Source organism: Vanacampus margaritifer, chromosome 9, assembly GCF_051991255.1.
Source record: "Vanacampus margaritifer isolate UIUO_Vmar chromosome 9, RoL_Vmar_1.0, whole genome shotgun sequence".
In the NCBI taxonomy this organism is placed as follows: Eukaryota; Metazoa; Chordata; class Actinopteri; order Syngnathiformes; family Syngnathidae; genus Vanacampus; species Vanacampus margaritifer.
In genome coordinates, this window is record NC_135440.1 from 9,501,688 (window position 1) to 9,522,043 (window position 20,356).

General features: G+C 39.7%; 1 protein-coding gene across 3 annotated transcripts in view; it reads left to right on the forward strand.

The window, feature by feature from the left end:
- vps13b (vacuolar protein sorting 13 homolog B) overlaps positions 1–20,356 on the forward strand; it is a 349,203-nt gene that overhangs the window by 53,779 nt on the left and 275,068 nt on the right. For all 3 annotated transcript variants that reach the window (XM_077574861.1, XM_077574863.1, XM_077574862.1), the window contains 3 exons: positions 305–474; positions 1,530–1,724; positions 4,042–4,166. In XM_077574861.1, coding sequence (XP_077430987.1) covers positions 305–474; positions 1,530–1,724; positions 4,042–4,166 — 490 coding nt within the window. The remainder of the gene's footprint in view (positions 1–304; positions 475–1,529; positions 1,725–4,041; positions 4,167–20,356) is intronic.

A 20,356-nucleotide genomic window follows, 5' to 3' on the forward strand; every position in this document is an offset into this window, starting at 1 on the left:
TCCCGTCCCTGTGCATTGAGCTGACCATATGAACCATTTTTTTTTTCCAATCCTGGCGATCTTGTGCCAGCTGCTCTACATCTGGATGTCTCCAGATGTTTAATTGTAATCAAGGCTAATTTTTGTTGTCAGCAGTTTCAACAATAGTAGCTGTGTTATTTTGAAGAGACCATGAATTTTTACACATCGGCACATTTGACCATTATTCTTCACTATACCCTAGCAATATGTAAGCAGTCAAGTTTTTTCTTATGTTTTTAATTATCATTACTAGTATTGCTTACAAACTTGATCATGTCTGCAGAATTGGTGGAGGAGAGTTGTTGTCTAGTCACTCCAGAAGAGATTTCAAGATTAGAGGAGTTTATCCCCACCAGACTCACTTGTCTCACACTCCTCCAAGTCTCAGTCACAGTTTGTATGGCTGAATTCAACCTTCTTCACATGCTAATGCCTGTCATTATAGGAGGCAAGGTGAGTGTACAAACAATAAAACATACTCAAGACGTTTCTCATTCATGTTACATCTTATATAGTTTGGTTCACTGGTATTTGGACAGAGAAATTAGTTTCCTAGTTTTGGTTTTGTACAGTACCAAAATGAATTTAAATGAAACAATTCGGATGCATCTGCCGTGCAGATGTTCAGCTTTATTATAGTGAGTTAAACAAAAAATATTGCACAAACATTTGAACAACTGAAGCCCTTTTTAAAAACACAATCACTTGATTTCAGGGACACTAAAATAATTGGTCAAATATTTGTAATCCTTGGTTGAATACCCTTTTCTGAAAACTCTTGAAAATATTTGGTTGAAAATGAAAACTCTTCGCTGGCTGAAAAAAAGAGAGAGAGAGAGAAAAAAAACTTGTAAAATATGTATGTATGTCTTGAAAGGTGAGGTAGAGTGGCACCATCTTACTGGTACACCTTGCAACCTTGACAGATAAGCTTGAAAACAGCTTGGACCTGCAATTGTGATTATTACGCATTCAGTGATATCAATGCTCAAACAATGTATTGTTTAGCTCTACAGATGTATTTCATTCCAACATCAACAGTAACCAATATGCATGGGATAAAGTACACAATATACTGTTTACATGGCAGCAAATTGAAAAATTAATGGACCAAAAAGACAAGTGAACAAATTATGTGTCTTTAGTCTTGCAAGGTGAACTACACCACCTGTTTTTTCAGTATCGTTAACAAGCCAACACTAACTAGTGTTGGGTAGATTAGGCCTTGTGAAGTATTGTGGCACATTGACTACAATTGTATTGCTACTGTGTCGGTACCACGTCACTCTTGTTGCTCAGTGCAAAAGCCGGATGGCGCTTACACGTCTTGTGTGACAAGTTGCACACTACACAATATTGTTTAGATTATTATCAAGGGTGCACATAAAATGTTTTCCGTGGTTCTCAAAGGAGTACCAGTTGATTATACAAAGACAACTGAAGAAAACACTGAAAAATTTGTATACTCACTTTTACGTTGTTCTTTCCCGCAATATTTAATTTCCTAGGCTACACCAGGACTGGTCAACACATCAACATTTCAGCCAGTGCGCCCCCTACCGTCTGTACAGTTCCAGGTGGAGAGAGTGAATGTTGAATATTCGGTCCCGATGTATGCACTGGAATTGGTCAGCACTGTTAGCGCTCTCAACCAGCCTCCTGATAACCTCCTACATCACTGCTACGCACATTTTTACCTCAAGGTAAATGGGAAATGTATAAATTGTTGCATTACTTCTGATACATTTCACCAGTTCACTGTAGTAAAGGACAGGTCTCCTTTTTATCAAGATACGATTTGGCAAAATGTTATACTAAATACTACTAATAAAAAGTTAGTTTTATATTACCTTTCCAAAAATAAAGTTCCTAAAGAAGCTCCACCAGATCTGATTAAAAATGTTAAATTTGCACAATGTTTTTACACCTGATTTTTCTTTCTTTCTTTTTTTTAAGACCCACGTCCAATATCTATAGTCAAAGAACTAAATGGCCACACTAATTCCACCCTGATATGTTGCAAATGACCCTTTACTGACCTTGATGACCTTTTCCCACCTGGTCATAAAAATCTTAGCACTGTGAGCTTCCTGATGAGTACCAGTCCTGCTCTGGTCCCTCTCAGGCATTCAATGGGATGCTAAAGACCACTATTGCTGCTAGCACTATGACCTTCCCATTTTGCTGTGTTAGTTTTACGGTGTAATTAGTTAGTTCGGCATATACTGGTGTGTTCCATTATATGTTTGTGTGATATTTTATATTGACAGATTCCACAAGGTGATCTACACATTACTGATTTGTACACCTCCTTGGCAGGGGTCTGCATTCTTTAAAATCATATTCTTTATTTTACAAACTGCTATAATTATAGTACAGTATAAACATTTGTACGCTGACACACTTGTAAGACATAGTCTACTTGTTTTTTGACTTTGCTTGCACTTGCTGTTGGATGTACAGACAGAAAAGACAAGACCTGGGCAATAGGACACATTACTTCTTGTCAACAGTGGAGCAGTGGCCAAGGCTTGCAAGTTCTGTGTGATCACCATCATGTCACATGAACACATCTATACACAGTAGCATATTAATTATGGCTGTTAAAAGCACTTAACTAATTAAAAGTTGCCGTTTTAGAAGTGTGCAATCTACTGACACATATGTTCAATGTATTTTTTTTCCTGTTATTTCCCCCGTTTTTGATTATTTATTTATTTTTTCTGTATGATGAATTAAAGCGACGTTACTAATGTGTGGAAAGCTAGCAGATATATCCTATATTATTCTGGGCACCTCCACTCTGGTCTTGAGATGGCCCGTAAGTATTTTTTTAAGGCAGGATGTTTGCGGGATGTCATGCTGTTAGTCCTTATCACAGGGTCACTTCAGGGTTAACAATCATCTGGTCAGTGGATGTGGATCATTCTAACCAAACAGCCAATGAACATCTGCCAATTCTGCAATTAAGCAGTCAAATTCCACTTCTGTATTTTGAGAGTGGGACCATTACTTAGTGGAGGTCAGTCTGGCCACAGCTCACTCATTTCAGGAAGTGACTTGAAATGGGTATATACTAAGTCTTATCTTAATCTGTGTTTTATGGAGACTGGTTGTCAGAGTTTAGGTGTCTGTTTTGATGATGGTGGTAAGCCATTATCCCACCCCCACAGCTGTTGAAAATAAGTAAAATCAGCTTGAGGGGGAGGCTCAACGGGTGCATTTTCTTGAAAAGAGGAACCCCCCCCCCCTTTTTAAATTATTATTTTTAAATTATAGCCTCTGTTAAAAACAAAACACAAAAATTAATTTGAGCAAGATTAATTTATTGTACTATATAAGATGGATTTATTGTCCTGTATCGTGTGGTGGTCGACTCGCACTCATTATTTTAGTTTTGTATGTCTTCTCTAGAATGCCCCTCTATCAAGACTGAGACCATCTTATTGCAGCATTGAAACAGACCCATACACTGTGGATTCAAGATGCTTGCATGCACTAAAGATAACTGAACTATTGCATTCAATTGCTCGGAACTAGACTTTTAAATTACAAACACTGCTAACTGTGTTCAATTTTTAAAAGTTGAATTAACTCACACAAACTACACGTGTGGACAAAATGGTTGGTAACCCTCTGTCAATGAAAGAAAAGCCCACATTGGTCACGGAAATCACTTGAAACGTACGTGACGATAACAACAAATGTATTGAAAATTAAGCAATCAAAATATCAGCCTTTACTTTTGATTTGTCATTCAACATAATTTAAAAACAAAACAACTAATGAAACAGGCCTGGACAAAACTGGCGGTACTCATAACTTAATATTTTGTTGCACAACCTTTTGAGGCATTCACTGCAATCAAACAATTTCTGTAACTGCTTATGCACCTGTCAATGGTCAAAGCATTTCTGATGTATAATTAAGAAACCTTATGGAGAGAAAAAAAAAATGTATCAACAATGTAGATGTGTCGTCTAAATGAGCGCATCTGCTGATATTTGTCCTTTTGTCTAGGTGTTTGGGTTCCAGGCAGGGCTGACATGCCAAGACAGTACAGGCGGGTTCCCTCCTCTCATCCCAGTTATTCCATCCTTCAGCACAGCACTTTATGGGAAGATGATCCAGAAGCCTGCATGCTGGTGAGTACCTAATGTTACGGATGAATAGGATTTTCAAGAACCCCTGCGGCCTGTCCTGCCTGTATCCCTGGCTAATTCATATTTTGTATTTAAATACAGCCATTGCGCAATGCACATCGTACAGAATCAGTCTGAATCATAACGTAGCTGATTGAACTAGATAATATATGTGGAAATATCGGTAAAATCAGTACCTTATTTAACATTTTTTGTTTATTTATAACATATATACAGTGGAACCTCGGAGTTTTAACCTCTCGGAACTCATACAATTCGGACTTCAACCCCAAAAATCTGAGTAAAAAATGCCTCGGAGTTTGAACTCATTTTCGGAGTTCGAACACCCAAGCAAAGCAAGCTAAGCCGAACATACCTTGAAAACGGGTAGCCGAGTGAAGCCGAGCGAAGCCGTGCAATGCCAAATGCTCACGTTGCGGTAGTTGAGACAATGCACTGCTCATTTCCAGTCAGATCGTGAACACTCCCGGAGGTGCTTCATACTCACGAGTGCATTTTGAATTTTCCATGACAATTTTCTTCTCCATGGGCCCAAAGAAAAACAGTGGCAGTAAAGAAAAACATACAGAGCTACAAACCACAGTGGAATTAGCAAGGAGATTATTGCTTAGTTGTAACCACCGTAACTACTTCTGTAAATACTGGCACGAGCACCCCGCTGAGCTGGTCAACAACGTGCATGACGTTAACGCACGCAAGGACCGCTTAGTAGTCTACCAATATGCCCAATGTAAAAGACACAAACTCAGGACTGAACTAAGCTAGCCTTAACATAGCATTTATCATCCACTGATGCCATCACACCACAACAGGTAAGGTAAAGTATTTTTATTGTTTAAATACTGTACTGTACTGTAAATATAAAAACACACAAATAGAAATTAAAATAGGAATTTTCTGTTTTTGGATCTTGGGAACGGATTAATTGCATTTACATTATTTCCTATGGGAAAAAATGTTTCGGAGGTTGAACAATTCGGACTTTGAACACTTCGCAGGAACGAATTATGTTCAAACTCCGAGGTACCACTGTATACAAAAAGCATATAAATTGCGTACTCCCACCTTGCAGTCAAGTGCCTGACTTGGAATTAATTTCACCTCCATTACTTAGCCCATATAAAAGGCCTGCAAATGATTTAAACTTTTCATGACTTATTTTCCAGACAATTGTCATATGTGTAGGTTTGAGATTAGGTCACGCAGGAACCAAGAACTCTACCATTTAGTCTTCCTTCTGAGCAGGTCTATGCCAAGACTGTTTTACATCCCTGTTCTCAATATGAAACTTGTAGTTGCTTGTTTGATCTTCAAGTGTGCCTTTTCTGTCCTGCCTACATCAAATAGCGGATTCAGATTTGGAACGGATGTTATTCTTCACTTTATGTTTCTCTTTTAAGAAAACCTCACAGATCATGCTATGCTGGATTTTTTTTTTGGGGGGGGGGGGATCTCGGTCCTAGGACCAGCCCTTAGAAATAACACTGACAAGCTCCCACTGCACGTCTACTTCCCTCAACTGATTAATAGACAGGGTGCTCTTGTGCAAGACTTTTAGATCTTTCAAGTATAACTTGACTTAAGGTTGACCTTTTCTTTCATAGGGGGTATGGCTTGCTTCCTCATATTGGCTATAGCCAAAATCTAATTAACACAAACTGACCGTGTATGCCTGTAGGAATGATGGTGAGCAGGTTTGACAGGAACCTAGGTTGAAAAGAGCAGCAACCTTGTGAGATTTCACTAATGTTTCTTTTTGTTTCTTGGATTTCCAAAACGTTGGACACAAGAAACAACAACCCTGCCTTCCACAATTCATGAATTACGTACTTGTGTGTATTTTTTTTGATAAGAATTTTGCATTGTTTAGATTGGGGTCAGCAAATGTTTTGAGACTGAGAGCTGCTTCTTGGATACTGACTACTTGTACTTCTGAAATAACAAATTTGTTCAGATTACCTTTAATTAAATGTTATCACCTTTGTGAAAACATTGATCATGTTAATTTTCCTTCACAGTAATTTATCAATAATGATATAACAAGTTAGTAAACAGAGCCATCAAAATGCAACACAGTATTTCTATAAATCTCTGTAAGTGTTTTCTAATGATCACTTCTACAGCATTCCCTCAAAAGCACCATCACTGATGAGCTATATTTAGAGCAGGCCCACGGGCTACTCGTGGTCCTTGGAGGTACAAATGGAATTTATCACGCAAGAGTGACCAATTTGCGTAATTTTTGTAATGGTTAAGAGCTGCTTAAGACATTTGACTTTCTGAAGAGCCCCAAGTCTTGTGCTCACAAACAATGTTGCTAATTGTTCAAAGAGCAACTGCGATCGACTGCTGTTCTTAAAGTACCTCTATGTCTATCAAGCAAACAGCATCTGTATTGAGAAAAACTGAATTCCCATTTAGAAAACTGAATTTCCATTTAGAAAACTGAATTTGTATCTAGAAAACTGAATGAAAAGTAAGGATCAAATACGTAATACTAAATTTATTCAGTACATACTAAATATTTTTGGGATTGGATGACTATTTGGAAGTAGTATCAAATCTGTCTCCTTCCGGACTTTCCATTTGAAGGGAATGTGATTGTGACGAATTTAACTAGGGAAGACAAGCGATGCGGTTCAGTCGATTCTGTTCAATATTTTGCTTGAACAGACAAATCAGCACACCTTTGACATACTTAATTCAAATCGTCCATGGTTGTTTACAATAACATTTAGATCACCACTGAGCGTCTGTAAAGGTCCAGCTCCTCTCTTGTGTGTTTTCAGTTCTCAGCTCATGTTGCTCTTGGTCTCAACCACAAAGATTCTCATCTTGCACAGTGGGCAGTTTGGGACTTTCAGTGGGGAAAGTACATTGCTCTGACATCCTTTCTCTGCCAACCTTATCCTTTACTCGGCATGATTTATTCTATCAGATCTTGGCTCTCTTCAGATAAACCGCAATATTTCTAAGCTAACTGGACTGCAGCACTTAAGTGATTGCAGAGTGACTGTGTAAATAAATATTGGGGTAATTTTGAGATCATGTTTTTTTTTTTTTTTTAATCATACAGTTCTTGGATAGAACCTTCTTGATCAGATAAACCTTGGACACCTGAATCAACCTGCAGTTTTCCTCAATGTAGTGAATTGTAATCTTTACAACCTGATAAAATGTCTCCATTTTTTTTCTAGCCATAGCACATTTGATTAGTGGCATAGTGTAACACTGTCTGAATTGCTTCTGCTAATGTTTAACAGATAGTATTAGCAGTTGTTAAACAGTAAACGTGAATCTTCGCACAGTTAGGTTCTCCGACAGAGTATCTGAGCAGAGGTGAAGAAGGTGACTTAGTTTTTTGCAATTTGGGTTCACTGTGAACAGGATGAGCCTTTTTTAAATGTTGTCACAGAATGGGCTCAGGAGCATGGCAACTAACTGTTTAAGCCTAATTTGATGCTACAATATTGTCTCAGTATAACAATGATAATAATAATGCTTTATATAGCGCTTTTCTATCTAATCAGATACTCAAAGACGCTTTACAATGGAACGGATACATTATTTATTCACTTACACATCCACTCTGTGGTGGCAGTAAGCTACATAAGTAGCCAAAGCTGCCCTGGGGCAGGCTGACGGAAGCGAGGCTGCCAGTGTTCGCCTACGGCCCCGCTGACCACCACCAAACATTCACACCTTCCATACACCAGTGTGAGTAGCACTGGAGGCAATGTTTGTGAAGTGCCTTGCCCAAGGACACAACACTGACTTGGGTGGGGATCGAACAGCCGACCTTCTGGTTACTGAACGACCGTCTCTACACCCTGAGCCACGGCCGCCACAAGTATGTTAAACAGTGGTTAATTTTCTCTATATACTACATCAAATCCTTGTCAATACTTTAAAGCTGCTCTAAGTCGCAATCTGCCTAAAACTATCTTTACAATCGCCATTTTATTTGACCCTTTATGACTCAAACATCTTTTCATTTCATTTTCAAAAAAAACCAAACATCTTTTCATTAGCAGATTAACACCTTAGACTGGATTTGGGTTTGAATTTCCCACCCTCTGTCTGCAGATGCGACGTCTCACGCACAGTGTGTACGTGAATAATCGAGTGTACAGTTTCATTTTTCGGCCACATGTGACCGTAGCGATTTGAAATTCAATTTCCTGCATTAGGCAACTTTGAGATATTGAAACATAAACAGCATAACATTTTGGCTTCGTAAATTACTTCTGTTAGCATAATAACATTCTAATATAGTATTGTACAGTGCTTCTTTCTTTTCTTCTTCCTTCTTCTTCATTCTTCTTCTTCTCTTTGTTGTTCTTCTTCTCTTTGTTCTTCTCCTTTTCCCTTCTAAACTATTCAGAAGTTGATATCCTGGTGTGTTTTTAATAGTTGCTCTGCTGCAGAGCCCAAGTTCACTTCAGCTTGAGGTATCAATTTGATGGCCGAACATCATACTTAAGGATGTTCTGGTAGAGAGCACAATTCATGCTTCCATCAATCAGACCTAATCGCCCAGACCCTGTAGTAGAAAATTAGCCCTAGACCATGTTTGAATGTTGTAATGATCTTTCTTCTTTTTCTGAAATGCTATCTTCCACGTTGAGTCATGAACACTCACCTTAACAGAGGTGGCCCACAGCTCTTCTGATGTTATCCTGGGTTCCATTTTGACCTCCTGGAAGAGTTGTCGCTCTTGGGTTCAAAAATGTTTTCTCCATTTGGGGATAATGGCTCTCACTGTAGGAATGGCTTTTTAACCTTTTCCAGACTGGTAGATGTGAATTACTTTTTCTCATCTGTTCTTGATTGAATTTCTTTGGATCGTGGAATTTTGATACAGCTTTTTGAGATCTTTTGGCTGACTTCATTTTGTCAGGCAGGTTGTATTTAAGTGATTTCTTGATTAAATAGATCTGGAGGTAATCAGGTTTGGGTGTGATCAGTCAAAAACTCAAAATGCTCATCTTTTAAAACAAATGTACATAGAGGGCAAGCACTTTTTCCACACAGTGCCAGGTAGCTTTGAACATTTTCTCCCCCCTTAATAAACCTATTTAAAAACTGCATTTTGTGTTAACTTGGCTTATCTTTTCCTGATATTTTTATAAATTCTTAAATATTATGTGGTTTCGAAAGCCATGTAACAAAGTAAGAATTTGAGAAGATTGCAAATAAGTTTTCACATTGCTGTACATATGAACACAAAATCATTGGCACACTTCCATCCATCCATTATCTGTCTGTCTGTCCGTCCGCGGCAGTTTAGACTTCATTGTCATGAAAGTGTATTGTACACTGCGCAGATTCAAGACAGGTTGTGCCAAATGTAGTAAAAAAGCCCCAGAACATAACTCGCCATGTTTCACAGTAGGTACAGTCTTTTCTTGGTAAGCTTCATTTTGTGTCTGTAAACATTATGTAACTTCCTTAAAAACTACAAATTTGCCTATATCCAGGGGATATGCTTCTGGAAGCTTTTTGGCCTGTCAAAATTTAAATTTCACGTTATTTCAGTGACCATGAGGAACTTTATTCAACAGATGGGCTGCAGCAATATACTTAGCCTGATATAGACTTCTCTACAATGTCTAGAAATTCCAACTTCTCCTGTGCTCAGTTTCAATTGTTCTGGCTGCTAAACCCTTTAATCCCAGATAAGATCAGTGCTATAAAAAGTAGAGATTGTTGAGTGATGTGGCACTTATAAAAGGGTGTTAGAAGTGCCAACTGCATTGATCTACCCTAGAGCTGCCCCCCTCACACTCATGCCATGCAATCTACAGGGCCACCTGAAAACATCAGCATATGGAGGTAGGCCAAGTCTGGGGCCCGCCAGCCCAACCAACCAACCAACAAACCCCCTGCACCTTAGTGTGGCTGGTCGCTTTGCAGACTATAATTCAGACCCACGTCAGCTTTTATGTGGCACTTTTAACAGCCCCTGTTTCTCGCGCAGCTATTTCAGTGCGGATAATTTCTTAGACCATGTGGCATTACAGGTGCATGTTATATAGCCACAAAAAGCTCATTTGTCCTGTTAATGTTTCTGAACGAAAATAGTTTATTTTCCCTTGGTACCTAATTCTTGCTGTAACTCGATTACATTGTCAATAATTGATTCTGTTTTTCACACAAATTGAAGGATTGTTTTATGTGAAGTTGAAAAGTCTATTACTATGTCTGGACCAGTAGTCTAGACTCTAGATTAGCTCATTTGGTGATTTATGAAGGCTGCTTGAGGCATCTGAAGCATGATCCTTGTGGTGTGATTGTAATGCCTCATTACTTCTGTTCATAGTTAGTCAAGGTTAGCAGCTCCTGGTCTATGTCTCCAAGCGAAACCAAGAACGAGGGGATGAATGCCACACTGAGTTGTCATGTTTAGCAAATATACTTCAAATGATAATGATCACAATGAGAATATAAGACAATTTTTGTATGCTAATCAGACCAATTAGATTTGGAATTTGTTACCGTCCCTAAACAGTAATTCATTGGCAACTGCAGAGAGTGAATGATGTCACAGCCAATCAACAATATCAGGGACCTATATTAACCTTTATTGAATGGTGGCCCTGTCTGGGAGCCATTTTGTGGTGGCCCGGACCGGTACTAGCCCTGTGTATTAATGATATAATACTACAAGTTGATTATTTATTATTTTGTGTCTTTATATTATATTATGTAATGCTTTAAAGCTGCTCAATGCAGGAAATCTAATTTTGAATCGCTACTGCCATGTGTGGCTGAAATATGAAACAGCACATTCCCTTCTTCATGTACACACTGCGCGCATGACGTCACATCCGCAGACAGAGGGCAGGCAATTCAAACCCGAATCCAGTCTGACAACTTTTGGCCAGTGGCTATCAGGAGTATCCAATGAGAACAGCTAAGGTGTTAATCTGCTAATTGGAAGATGTTTGTGTCATAAATAAAAGTCAAATAAAAAGGCTATAGTCATTATGGAAGGATTTAACACAAACACAAAATGTGCGTCCATATATTTTTCTCATCATAAGAGGTCCATGAGCTGTGCTTCGTCTGCCCCCTCACCTAGGATCTGTTTACAATGGGTGATACTGCCAGGGGCATAAAGCCCCAGACAACATAGCTCCTAGGATCATTGGGACAAAAATCCCCTCCACCACCGATTCTGTTTATAACTTCTATGGAGAGAATTTCTAGCCGCAGCCGAGGCGTTGAGAGGTCTGGTTTGGTAGCCTCAGCATTGCATCTCTGCTTTTTGCAGATGATTTGGTGCTGTTGGTTTCTTCAAGCCGCGATCTCCAACTCTCACTGGAGCGGTTCACAGCCGAGTGTGAAGCGGTTGGGCTGAGGATCAGCACCTCCAAATCCGAGACCATAGTTCTCAGTTGGAACAGGGTGGAGTGCCTTCTCCAGGTCGAGGATGAGATCCTGCCCCAAGTGGAGGAATTCAAGTATCTTGGGGTCTTGTTCACGAAAGAGGGCAGAATGGAGTGGGAGATCAACAGGCGGATAGGCGCCTGTAGTGATGCAGACTCTGTATCGGTTCGTTGTAGCGATTTACCGGTTGATCTATGTTCCTACCCTCACCTATGGTCACGAGCTGTGGGTCATGACCGAAAGAACAAGATCCCGGATACAAGTGGCCGAAATGAGTTTCCTCCGCAGGGTGCCCGGGCTCTCCCTTAGAGAAAGGGTGAGAAGCTCGGTCATCCGGGAGGGACTCAGAGTCGAACCGCTGTTCCTCCGTGCTGAGGATCCAGCTGAGGTGGCTTGGGCATCTGGTTTGGACGCCTCCCTGGAGAGGTGTTCTGGACATGTCCCACTGGCAGGAGGCCCCGGGGACGACCCAGGACACGATGGAAAGATTATGTCTCTCGGCTGGCCTGGGAACGCCTTAGGATCCCGCCCAAGGAGCTAGATGAAGTGACTGGGGAAAGAGAAGTCTGGGCTTCACTGCTAAAGCTGCTACCCCCGCGATCCGACCCCCGGATAAGCGGTAGAAGATGGATGGATGGACAAAAAACAAAACAAAACGTGCACAGTAAAAAGATGAAATGATGATTGCATGAATTTTTCAGGTGGCCTGAATGTAGAATGTAGAACCTTGATTATGCACCTCAAGACTCACAAATTTCACAAACCAACTCAAGATGGTTTTTTGATAGATACTACACTGATAGACACATACTTATGTTTTATTTATCCGTTATACAGTATTTAATACAGTATTTTAATAATTTAAAGTAATATGTCTAATTATAAAAGAAAGACCATCAATTAGGGTTTATATGGTATGGCTATGTTGAGCTTTGTCTGAAACCTTATTGTACATGCGTGGATTAACTACTTTAGTTAGTTAAACAAGGCAATACTGTACAATCATTACCATCCAATGCCTTATGTAAATGTTTTACTAACCACCGGCGAAAGACAATATTTGTGGTTATTGAAGCCTTGACTTTTTAAAACCATATAAACCAGAAAGCCGGTAATGGCCCATGCCCAATTACCAGTAGCCATTGGCCAGACTTCGGTGCAGGAAGCGTGTGTTCGTATCCCATTCAGTGACAGTGTGTGACTGTGAATTTGATTGTGAAGTGTCTGTTCCTACAGTAGATATGCCCTGTGATTGACTGGCAAACAGTCCACGGTGTTGTCTGCCTTTTGCCCGCAGGAAGATAGAACAGGCTCCTGCTTCCAGCGACCCTAAGCAGGCTAAGCAGTGCAGAAAAATGGATGGTTGAATATTTGCCTATGATGAAACTCCAACAAGCAGAACTTGTCATCTGCTCGCTGAAATCAACACTGATAGCTCAAACTAAAAATCATTGTCCTTTCCACCTAAGAGTATTTATTTAATTTCAATTCTACAGTAAAATGGTTTTGTAAAAGCTGCAAACAATATGGTGAAATTAAGAGCAGGTGTTGATGTGTTCTGTTGACTGAATGCCTGAATCAGTCATCTGAGGAACTCAAGTTTGAGGGAGGGAAAACAGTGGGAAACGGGGAAGGGTGGATGGATTATCAACTCTGAATGGATTATCACTGTGGTGTGCATTCCACTTTCCTCTCCTCCCCACAATTCCTCAGACTTCGGTGCTGCTCCACTGCTTCCCATCAACAAGTCGATCCAATTTTTGCTGTTTCACTGTCCGTATTTCCATTTTCTGTCTTCTGCCCCAGAATGATACCAAACAAAATTACTCCGCTGTATTTGTCATTCCACTGTGACATGATTTACAACTGCTGTGAGTAAAACTTGGAAATATAACTGACAATAATTCTTAACCTAATAATGACCCACACGCCCTACACAGCTGGACATGTTAGACAGTGGCAGGAAGCTACATACACTGTCATACACGCACACGCACACGCACATACACACACACACACATACTCATGCACACACACACTCATGCACATGCCTCACATACACAGGCCTCTTGATATGTTCTCCTTTAACGCCTGATGAACCACGTCATTGCCATTTTCTCGCCTTGCGATCTGCAGCTGTCTGCACAACTTGATTAAAACATTTCTTTTAGTAATCCCTGTGTAATGAAGCTCTCTCCTGAGAATGTGTGTGTGCATGTGTGTTAGGTCAAGGGTGCTCCAGATGGTGCATGTGTGTAGCTGAGTGTGTGTGAGACAGGGAGTTATGAGGAGAAAGCAGGAGTGAGTTTCACTCTACTGTTTCTTAGTTTAGTTATTACAGGACAGATGACTGAGAAATGCACACATGGAACAAGTTTGACAAGTTTGAGGAACAGCAAAACCTTGAAAAGTGACCAGAAAACTAGCTGCTGCATCATCTTCATTCCCTGTTTACTCCAGAGGTGTTTGTTAGGTTTCTTGGCTGGATGTCATGATTGCTTTTGGCCCATGTAAAACTGCTCACATTATTTGATTACAATGATTTTACATAGCAGTCAGTGCAATTGATTGGCTATGTACATGATCTGAAACATCAATTGAATTATGGGGCCTAATTACATATGTGATATGGGGTGTTATTGCTTTTCTTTTAATACAGGCAAAATACCTCTTTAATTACACAATGGCCACTGTAAAACACATTTGAATTTTTTTTAATATGTCACTGGCTTGCAACCTATAGTGAATGTGAGGGACATTCTGCCTGAGAAAACTAGTCTTGCTGCCACGACAAAACTTTTCTTTAAAGGAGAATTTAACCTTAAACATTTCTTGACAATAATGTTGTATGTGACCTCACTGGTCTAAATACAGTATTCTAGTTAATATTGTGTTAGTGGAATATGAGTTATGAAGTAAAATCCAGCCGTTGTTATCCATCTCAGGGGGCGGCCATTTTGCCACTTGCTTTTGACTGACGATGACATCACAGTTGCTCAGAGGCAACTGTGATGTCATTTTCACTCAACAGCAAGTAGCAAAATAGCCGCCTTCTGATATTGATTAAAAACTGTTGGATTTTGCTTCTTAACACATATTCCACTAACACAATACTAACCAGAATACTGTATTTAGACTAGTGGGGCTGCATAGTACATATTATTGTCAAAAAATGTTTTTTTTGGTTGACTTCCCCTTTAAGATGGACAATTTCATTTTTACATACATATTATATCTGTGTGTATAAATCAGACAAAGGTTTTGATTTATAAAAAATAATATTCCCAAGGTCAGGTTTTGGCACCCACTAAAATATAGTTTTGCATAACTGGTCGGAGACCCCTTATTTACTATATATGTATAGTACGAGTCAAATTTGGAACACATTTTCATCATCTTATTGATTTAGAACATGCCCAACTTTCTGTTTTTTGTTTACTGAACTCTGAGGACATCATCCAAATTGATTTAAATAGTTTTGTTTTTGTTGGTTTTGCAACTGGAAAACAAAACAGCTACTTATTGTTTGTTTTCTTTTGGTGATGTATGCTTTGCTTAATCAAGACAGGGTGTGACAGTGAATGATTTAGAGAAACTGTGATAACATCACAGGCTCCAAGACAGTGGCTATCAGTTTCAGATATCTGGCATATAAATCACGCTAAAATAGATTATATTGGTGCTGCTGCGGAGTGAAGTGTTTCAGATAAGCCAAATGTCAAGAGAAAGTAGCACAATGTAATGATGGTTGAAACTGATTGACTTTATTGACATGTTTTCTTTTGCTCCCTGAAGTTATTTACTTATTTATTATTCCTACCTACAGCTGCTTTGAAAGTCCACACTCCCCTGTTCTGAGGCAAGGTTTAAAAAAAAAAAATAGACCAAGATAAATGATTTTAAAACCCTTTCTTCCATTATTGCGCACTGTACAACTCCATTGGAAAAACAACAACAATCCAAAACAAAATTCATGAAAAGATGAGAATCAAACTGGCCATGGAGGCTGTTCAGAGGCCAACAGCTACATTGAAGGTGCTGCAGGAATTTCTGGCAAGTACTGGCTGCTTAGTAAATGCGACAACAGTCTCCCGTCTTCTTCATGTAACTGGGTTATGGGATACGGTGGCCAAATGGAAGCCCATCTAGCTTATGAAGATCATCCATGTTGGTCTCAATTTTTTTACATAACAAAACCTGACATTTAGACTTATAAAAGGTTTACTGTAGTTCAAATTGAATTTTCTCATCGAGATCTCATTACAGATGGACCCCACCTGCGCCAGGGAATATAAAATTGTGTAAACATAGTCTTCTCCTTGTTTGCGGTCCTTTGACAGGCACCTTGCTTGCACCTTGTCCACCATCCAAACCCCACAGCTGTCTTTGTCACTGTATTTTGAAAAGAGTGAGGGAAATGATTTTTAGTCCTCTGCAGGATATGAGTAATAACAAAAATGAACACTGTGGAAAAATGTCTGCCGCTTCCAAGCTTGTATTCTGGGACACTGTATAAACCATTTGGACCAGCTGCTCTTGGCAATTTATTTTCAATCATGGCAAGATGCAGGTCTTAATTTTTTTGTGTTTGCAGACCACAGGTGGCTATGCAGTTGAGGAATTTTATTTTATGTTCTTAGTAGCGCCTCTGTCAGAGCTTTGGTATTGGTATTACTTATTTAGTATATAGTAGTATAGTGTAGTATTATGTTGGACTTTTGATAACATGCACACACACATGCAACAATAACCGCTTTGGCATGAAAGTGTTGTGCATATTTTAAAACTTTAATTTCTCTTACTATGTTTAAATGGGCTTTTTGGGCTGTTTGTCACCATTTGCATCCGTGTGTGGACTCTTTTGGCAAAAGTAACAGCCTATTCAAAAGACCTGCATTTGTTTAAATGTCATGATGACAGTTGGACCAGACCAGGATGCTGTCCTGGCTGAGAACCATTGGTTTGTATAAAGGTTTTATTTTTTGAGGTGAGACTGGCGTATTTAAGGATAAGACATATACCGTCATAGTTGATGGAAATTGGCAGAATGCATCTCAAACCAGCTCTGAGCTAGGATTGGATCTATAGAATTTCAATATGAGTGAAGTAGGTTATTTTGTGAGTAATTCTCACACCTTTTAGACTTCACTTATTCATTTTAAGGACTAAAACAAACTTGTTTTTGATTTTCACATTTTAGCCAGTCCAACCCTATTCCTGTTCCAGGCAGTTTCTTTTATTTTTATTTTTATGTATCTTTCTTCTTATTTGAGCTATCAAATTCATACTTTATGTAATCTTCACCCAACCAATTTGTAACGCATGGGGTGGCTTGAAATTTAATTATGGATAGTGGTTTCTCAGTTAAATATAGAAATCCTTTTGGGGTCCAATGGACCCCAATTTTCAAAATTGATTTCCAAACTATAATTGTCCTAGGAATGCACTACGAATGTGTCTTAGGAAGCAGCCTGATGCTGCTAGGGAGGTCAACCAAGGAAAATAGCTAAATCCTGATATGGTTTGTCCATGGTACCGATCAGATCACACTATAGTTGCAGACAGCTTCTTCCGCCCCATCCCTTTGGCTGAAGAACTTCTAGACCAGCACCTGACCCTTGTAGGTTCCCTGACAAAAAGCCTGAAATCCCCCCAGAGATGCAACCCCAGAAGGACAGAGCAGAGTTCTCTTCTGTGTTTTGGTTTGATGGCAGGGTCGCCATTTTGTCATATGTCTTCAAGCCAAACTCAGCAGTTCTTACATTGTCTACTACACATCATGGCAGTGATGTTGAGTGAGAAAATATGAACCCGTTATTATCACCACTACAACAGTACTATAAAAAGAGTGGAGTTGACAATCTTGACCACCTGGCTGGCCTCTTCTCAGTCAATCGCAAGACAGACGCAGGTGGCTACTTGTTCTCTTCTACAACATCCTTAATGTCAGTGCAGTGGCTGCTTTTGTCCTTTGGATTGTAAACTTTCTAGACAGGCAAGTACGGCGGCGTATATCCGGCAGAAGGCAATCTTGTGGAGCTCGGAATAAGCCTTGTTGAAGAAGAAACCAGGAAAGTCCAAAAGCCAGAAACACTATGCAAACACTCTAAAGCTGCTCTTGAGGAGACACAGAGCGCAGCCTGCTGAAAAGAAAAGGTACTATCTCTGCCCCGAGATCAAGACAGAAAGACAAGAACATCGTCCTCTGACTGGAAATCTGTATGAAAGGATCATACAACATCAAGCATCCTGGGTGATGAATATTTGTAGGCACTGATACAAAGAGTAAAATACCTGATTGTAAGGAAACCTAATTTGAGATTATGACAGAAAGCTGTGATCATTGGATCTAGCATTCATATCTCACTGAAAGGTTATTGAACTGTTGGATACATCAATTGTTAAGACGTAATCATGTGCATTGTGGAGAGGCCAAATGTGAAGGCTGGACATTTTTCCTTATATGATGTTTTTAAGTGAATAGCTGACCTTGAGCAGGAGGTTTACTAACTTAAGTGGGGAACTTCTCCTCACCATCAACAGACACCAATACATTCAAAAAGATCCAATTTAAACCACTAACACATAGCCAAATGCACTCGGGGTCCATTGGACCTCCTCCAAATATGTGTAACGTTTTTTTCTAATAGCAGGAATAGGGTTAAGAAGAAACTGATTAAGCAATAGTACCTCAACTGTTATAGTGGCAGTAACTCATAGCCTCTGCACAACAACATGCATGCCCTATTTTGCCTGATTCTGACTAGGGCAGTAGAGAGTGAGACAGATGTGCCAGTCAGTATGTAACTGAATCCAGCAGTTTGGGAGTCTTCCAGTTGGCTTTTCTTCAATTTGAGTATGATTTTGTCAGAGTACCAACAGAGGACATGGCGGGAAGTAGGTCTTCTTGTTGCTAAAATACACCTGACACTAGCTGGAGTTAAGATGCCTTATTTTTCAAAACATGACTAATTTTAATTTTCCTTTTCAACAAATTTTTGAATCACTCACATATTCTCAATAGATAATTTGTTGACTTTCATGACTTCTGTGTGGTCAGTTCAACGATACATTGATGTTCATGTCGGGGAGCGTGTCTATGAGCCAAGATCCCAAATGGGTTGTAGTGCCACTTTTGCGTCTCTACATAATTAACATAGTATGCTTTAATGATCACTCCTAACCCACTTCAGAGTTTCCATACAACAAATTGTTAGCTGTCCAATTTGATTTGTATTGTGTGGAATAACAATACTACTTTTTTTAAAAGACTTTAAATGCTTCTCTTTGGATACATGAATTCTTTTCAGCACCTATGGTGTCTGACAGCTGTTTACCACGTTGCATTGCAAACTGAAATCTGAAGTGTGTCTTGTGTCAAATCCTGACCCTAATGAGACTTTCTGCATCTGATTTAAGTTCATCCACATTGCTTTTTACGATGAGTTGGGCATAATATTATAAAAGCAGGTGCATAATTAAAAGTTTTTGAGGACTGCATGCGCATGACAACTCCCTTGGAATCACACTTGAATAAGCCAACAAACCTTTATCCTTTGCCAATCCGCCTATTGAAGTGGCTTTGCAGACACATTTGCTCTGCATGTGGGGCACATTATTGTTGCATGGTCCCCATCACTTTCTTTTGTACATCAGCAAAATGTAACTCTGTGTACACAGGCATGCGCAGACACATGAAAATCCGTTTGATGTCAAGCTGTATAGAATGTTACCATGCTGATTTTAATAGTTGAGAAGCATGGTTGTCAAAGGCACCACATGTAGCTGTGGATTAAAAATATGCATGCTATCAAGTGAAACCTATTGACCTTGTCAAGTTTTCTCTTCACTTTTATCTTCTTTCTATCAAACTGCCCCTGTCTTTTTGTTGCCCCCCTCCAAGGCAGCATGCGGTTTAGTACTCCGCACCCGTCTGTGTATAGCTAACAGGTCGTGTCACCCTGCTGAACCACCCAGGAGCAGAATAAAGGGAACGCTATAGAGTCACTGAAAGGAGAGCGAGAGAAGTAGAGACGTTAAACGATTGCAGAGCTGCTTAGCAGGGGAGAAAAACCCCGTGACATACCGCACACTTTAAATGGGATGTGATCCAAGTGAATGTGTGATCAAATTAACTGTGATGTTCTTCCCATCAGGGCCATATTTGGAAAAAATAGTCTGTATTTTCACCTTTAGTCATATAAGTATACCACTGCGCACAAACACAGAATTTATTGCATCTCCCAACTTTGCACACACACACACAGAAATGAACCACGAATAATGTGCTCTGTTTAGGACTTAGCACATGTGGTGGTGTTGTCTCAGCCTCGATTAAAATCAAGGTTCTCGCCTTGGAAGTAGTTTTAATACCTGACTAGCACATTTGAAAGCGGGCAGTGTAAAATGTTTGCGTCTTGTGTGTTTACATATCTGTCAGAAGATGAATAAGTTTATGGTCAATGAGGGCCTGATAGACATAAACTTGAAGAACACCAATCCAACTGCTCTTACCTCATCCTCCCTGAACACTCAAGCTTGTCTTTCACATGCATGCTTCTACATAGACACACGCTCATCTCGCTCTCAGTTGACAGATGACATTTTAACTGTCAAGATTCTTTTCCATGTTACGTTTCGAAGGTGGATATCCCTTCACATAAATCATCATTTCAGTTTGGACTGAGCTGAGGGAGGAGGGTTCGGTGGCAAAGTGGCAGCCAAATAACAAAAGCTTTGATATTGGATTCCATGTCTTCCTGGTTAGCCTCTTGTGCTAT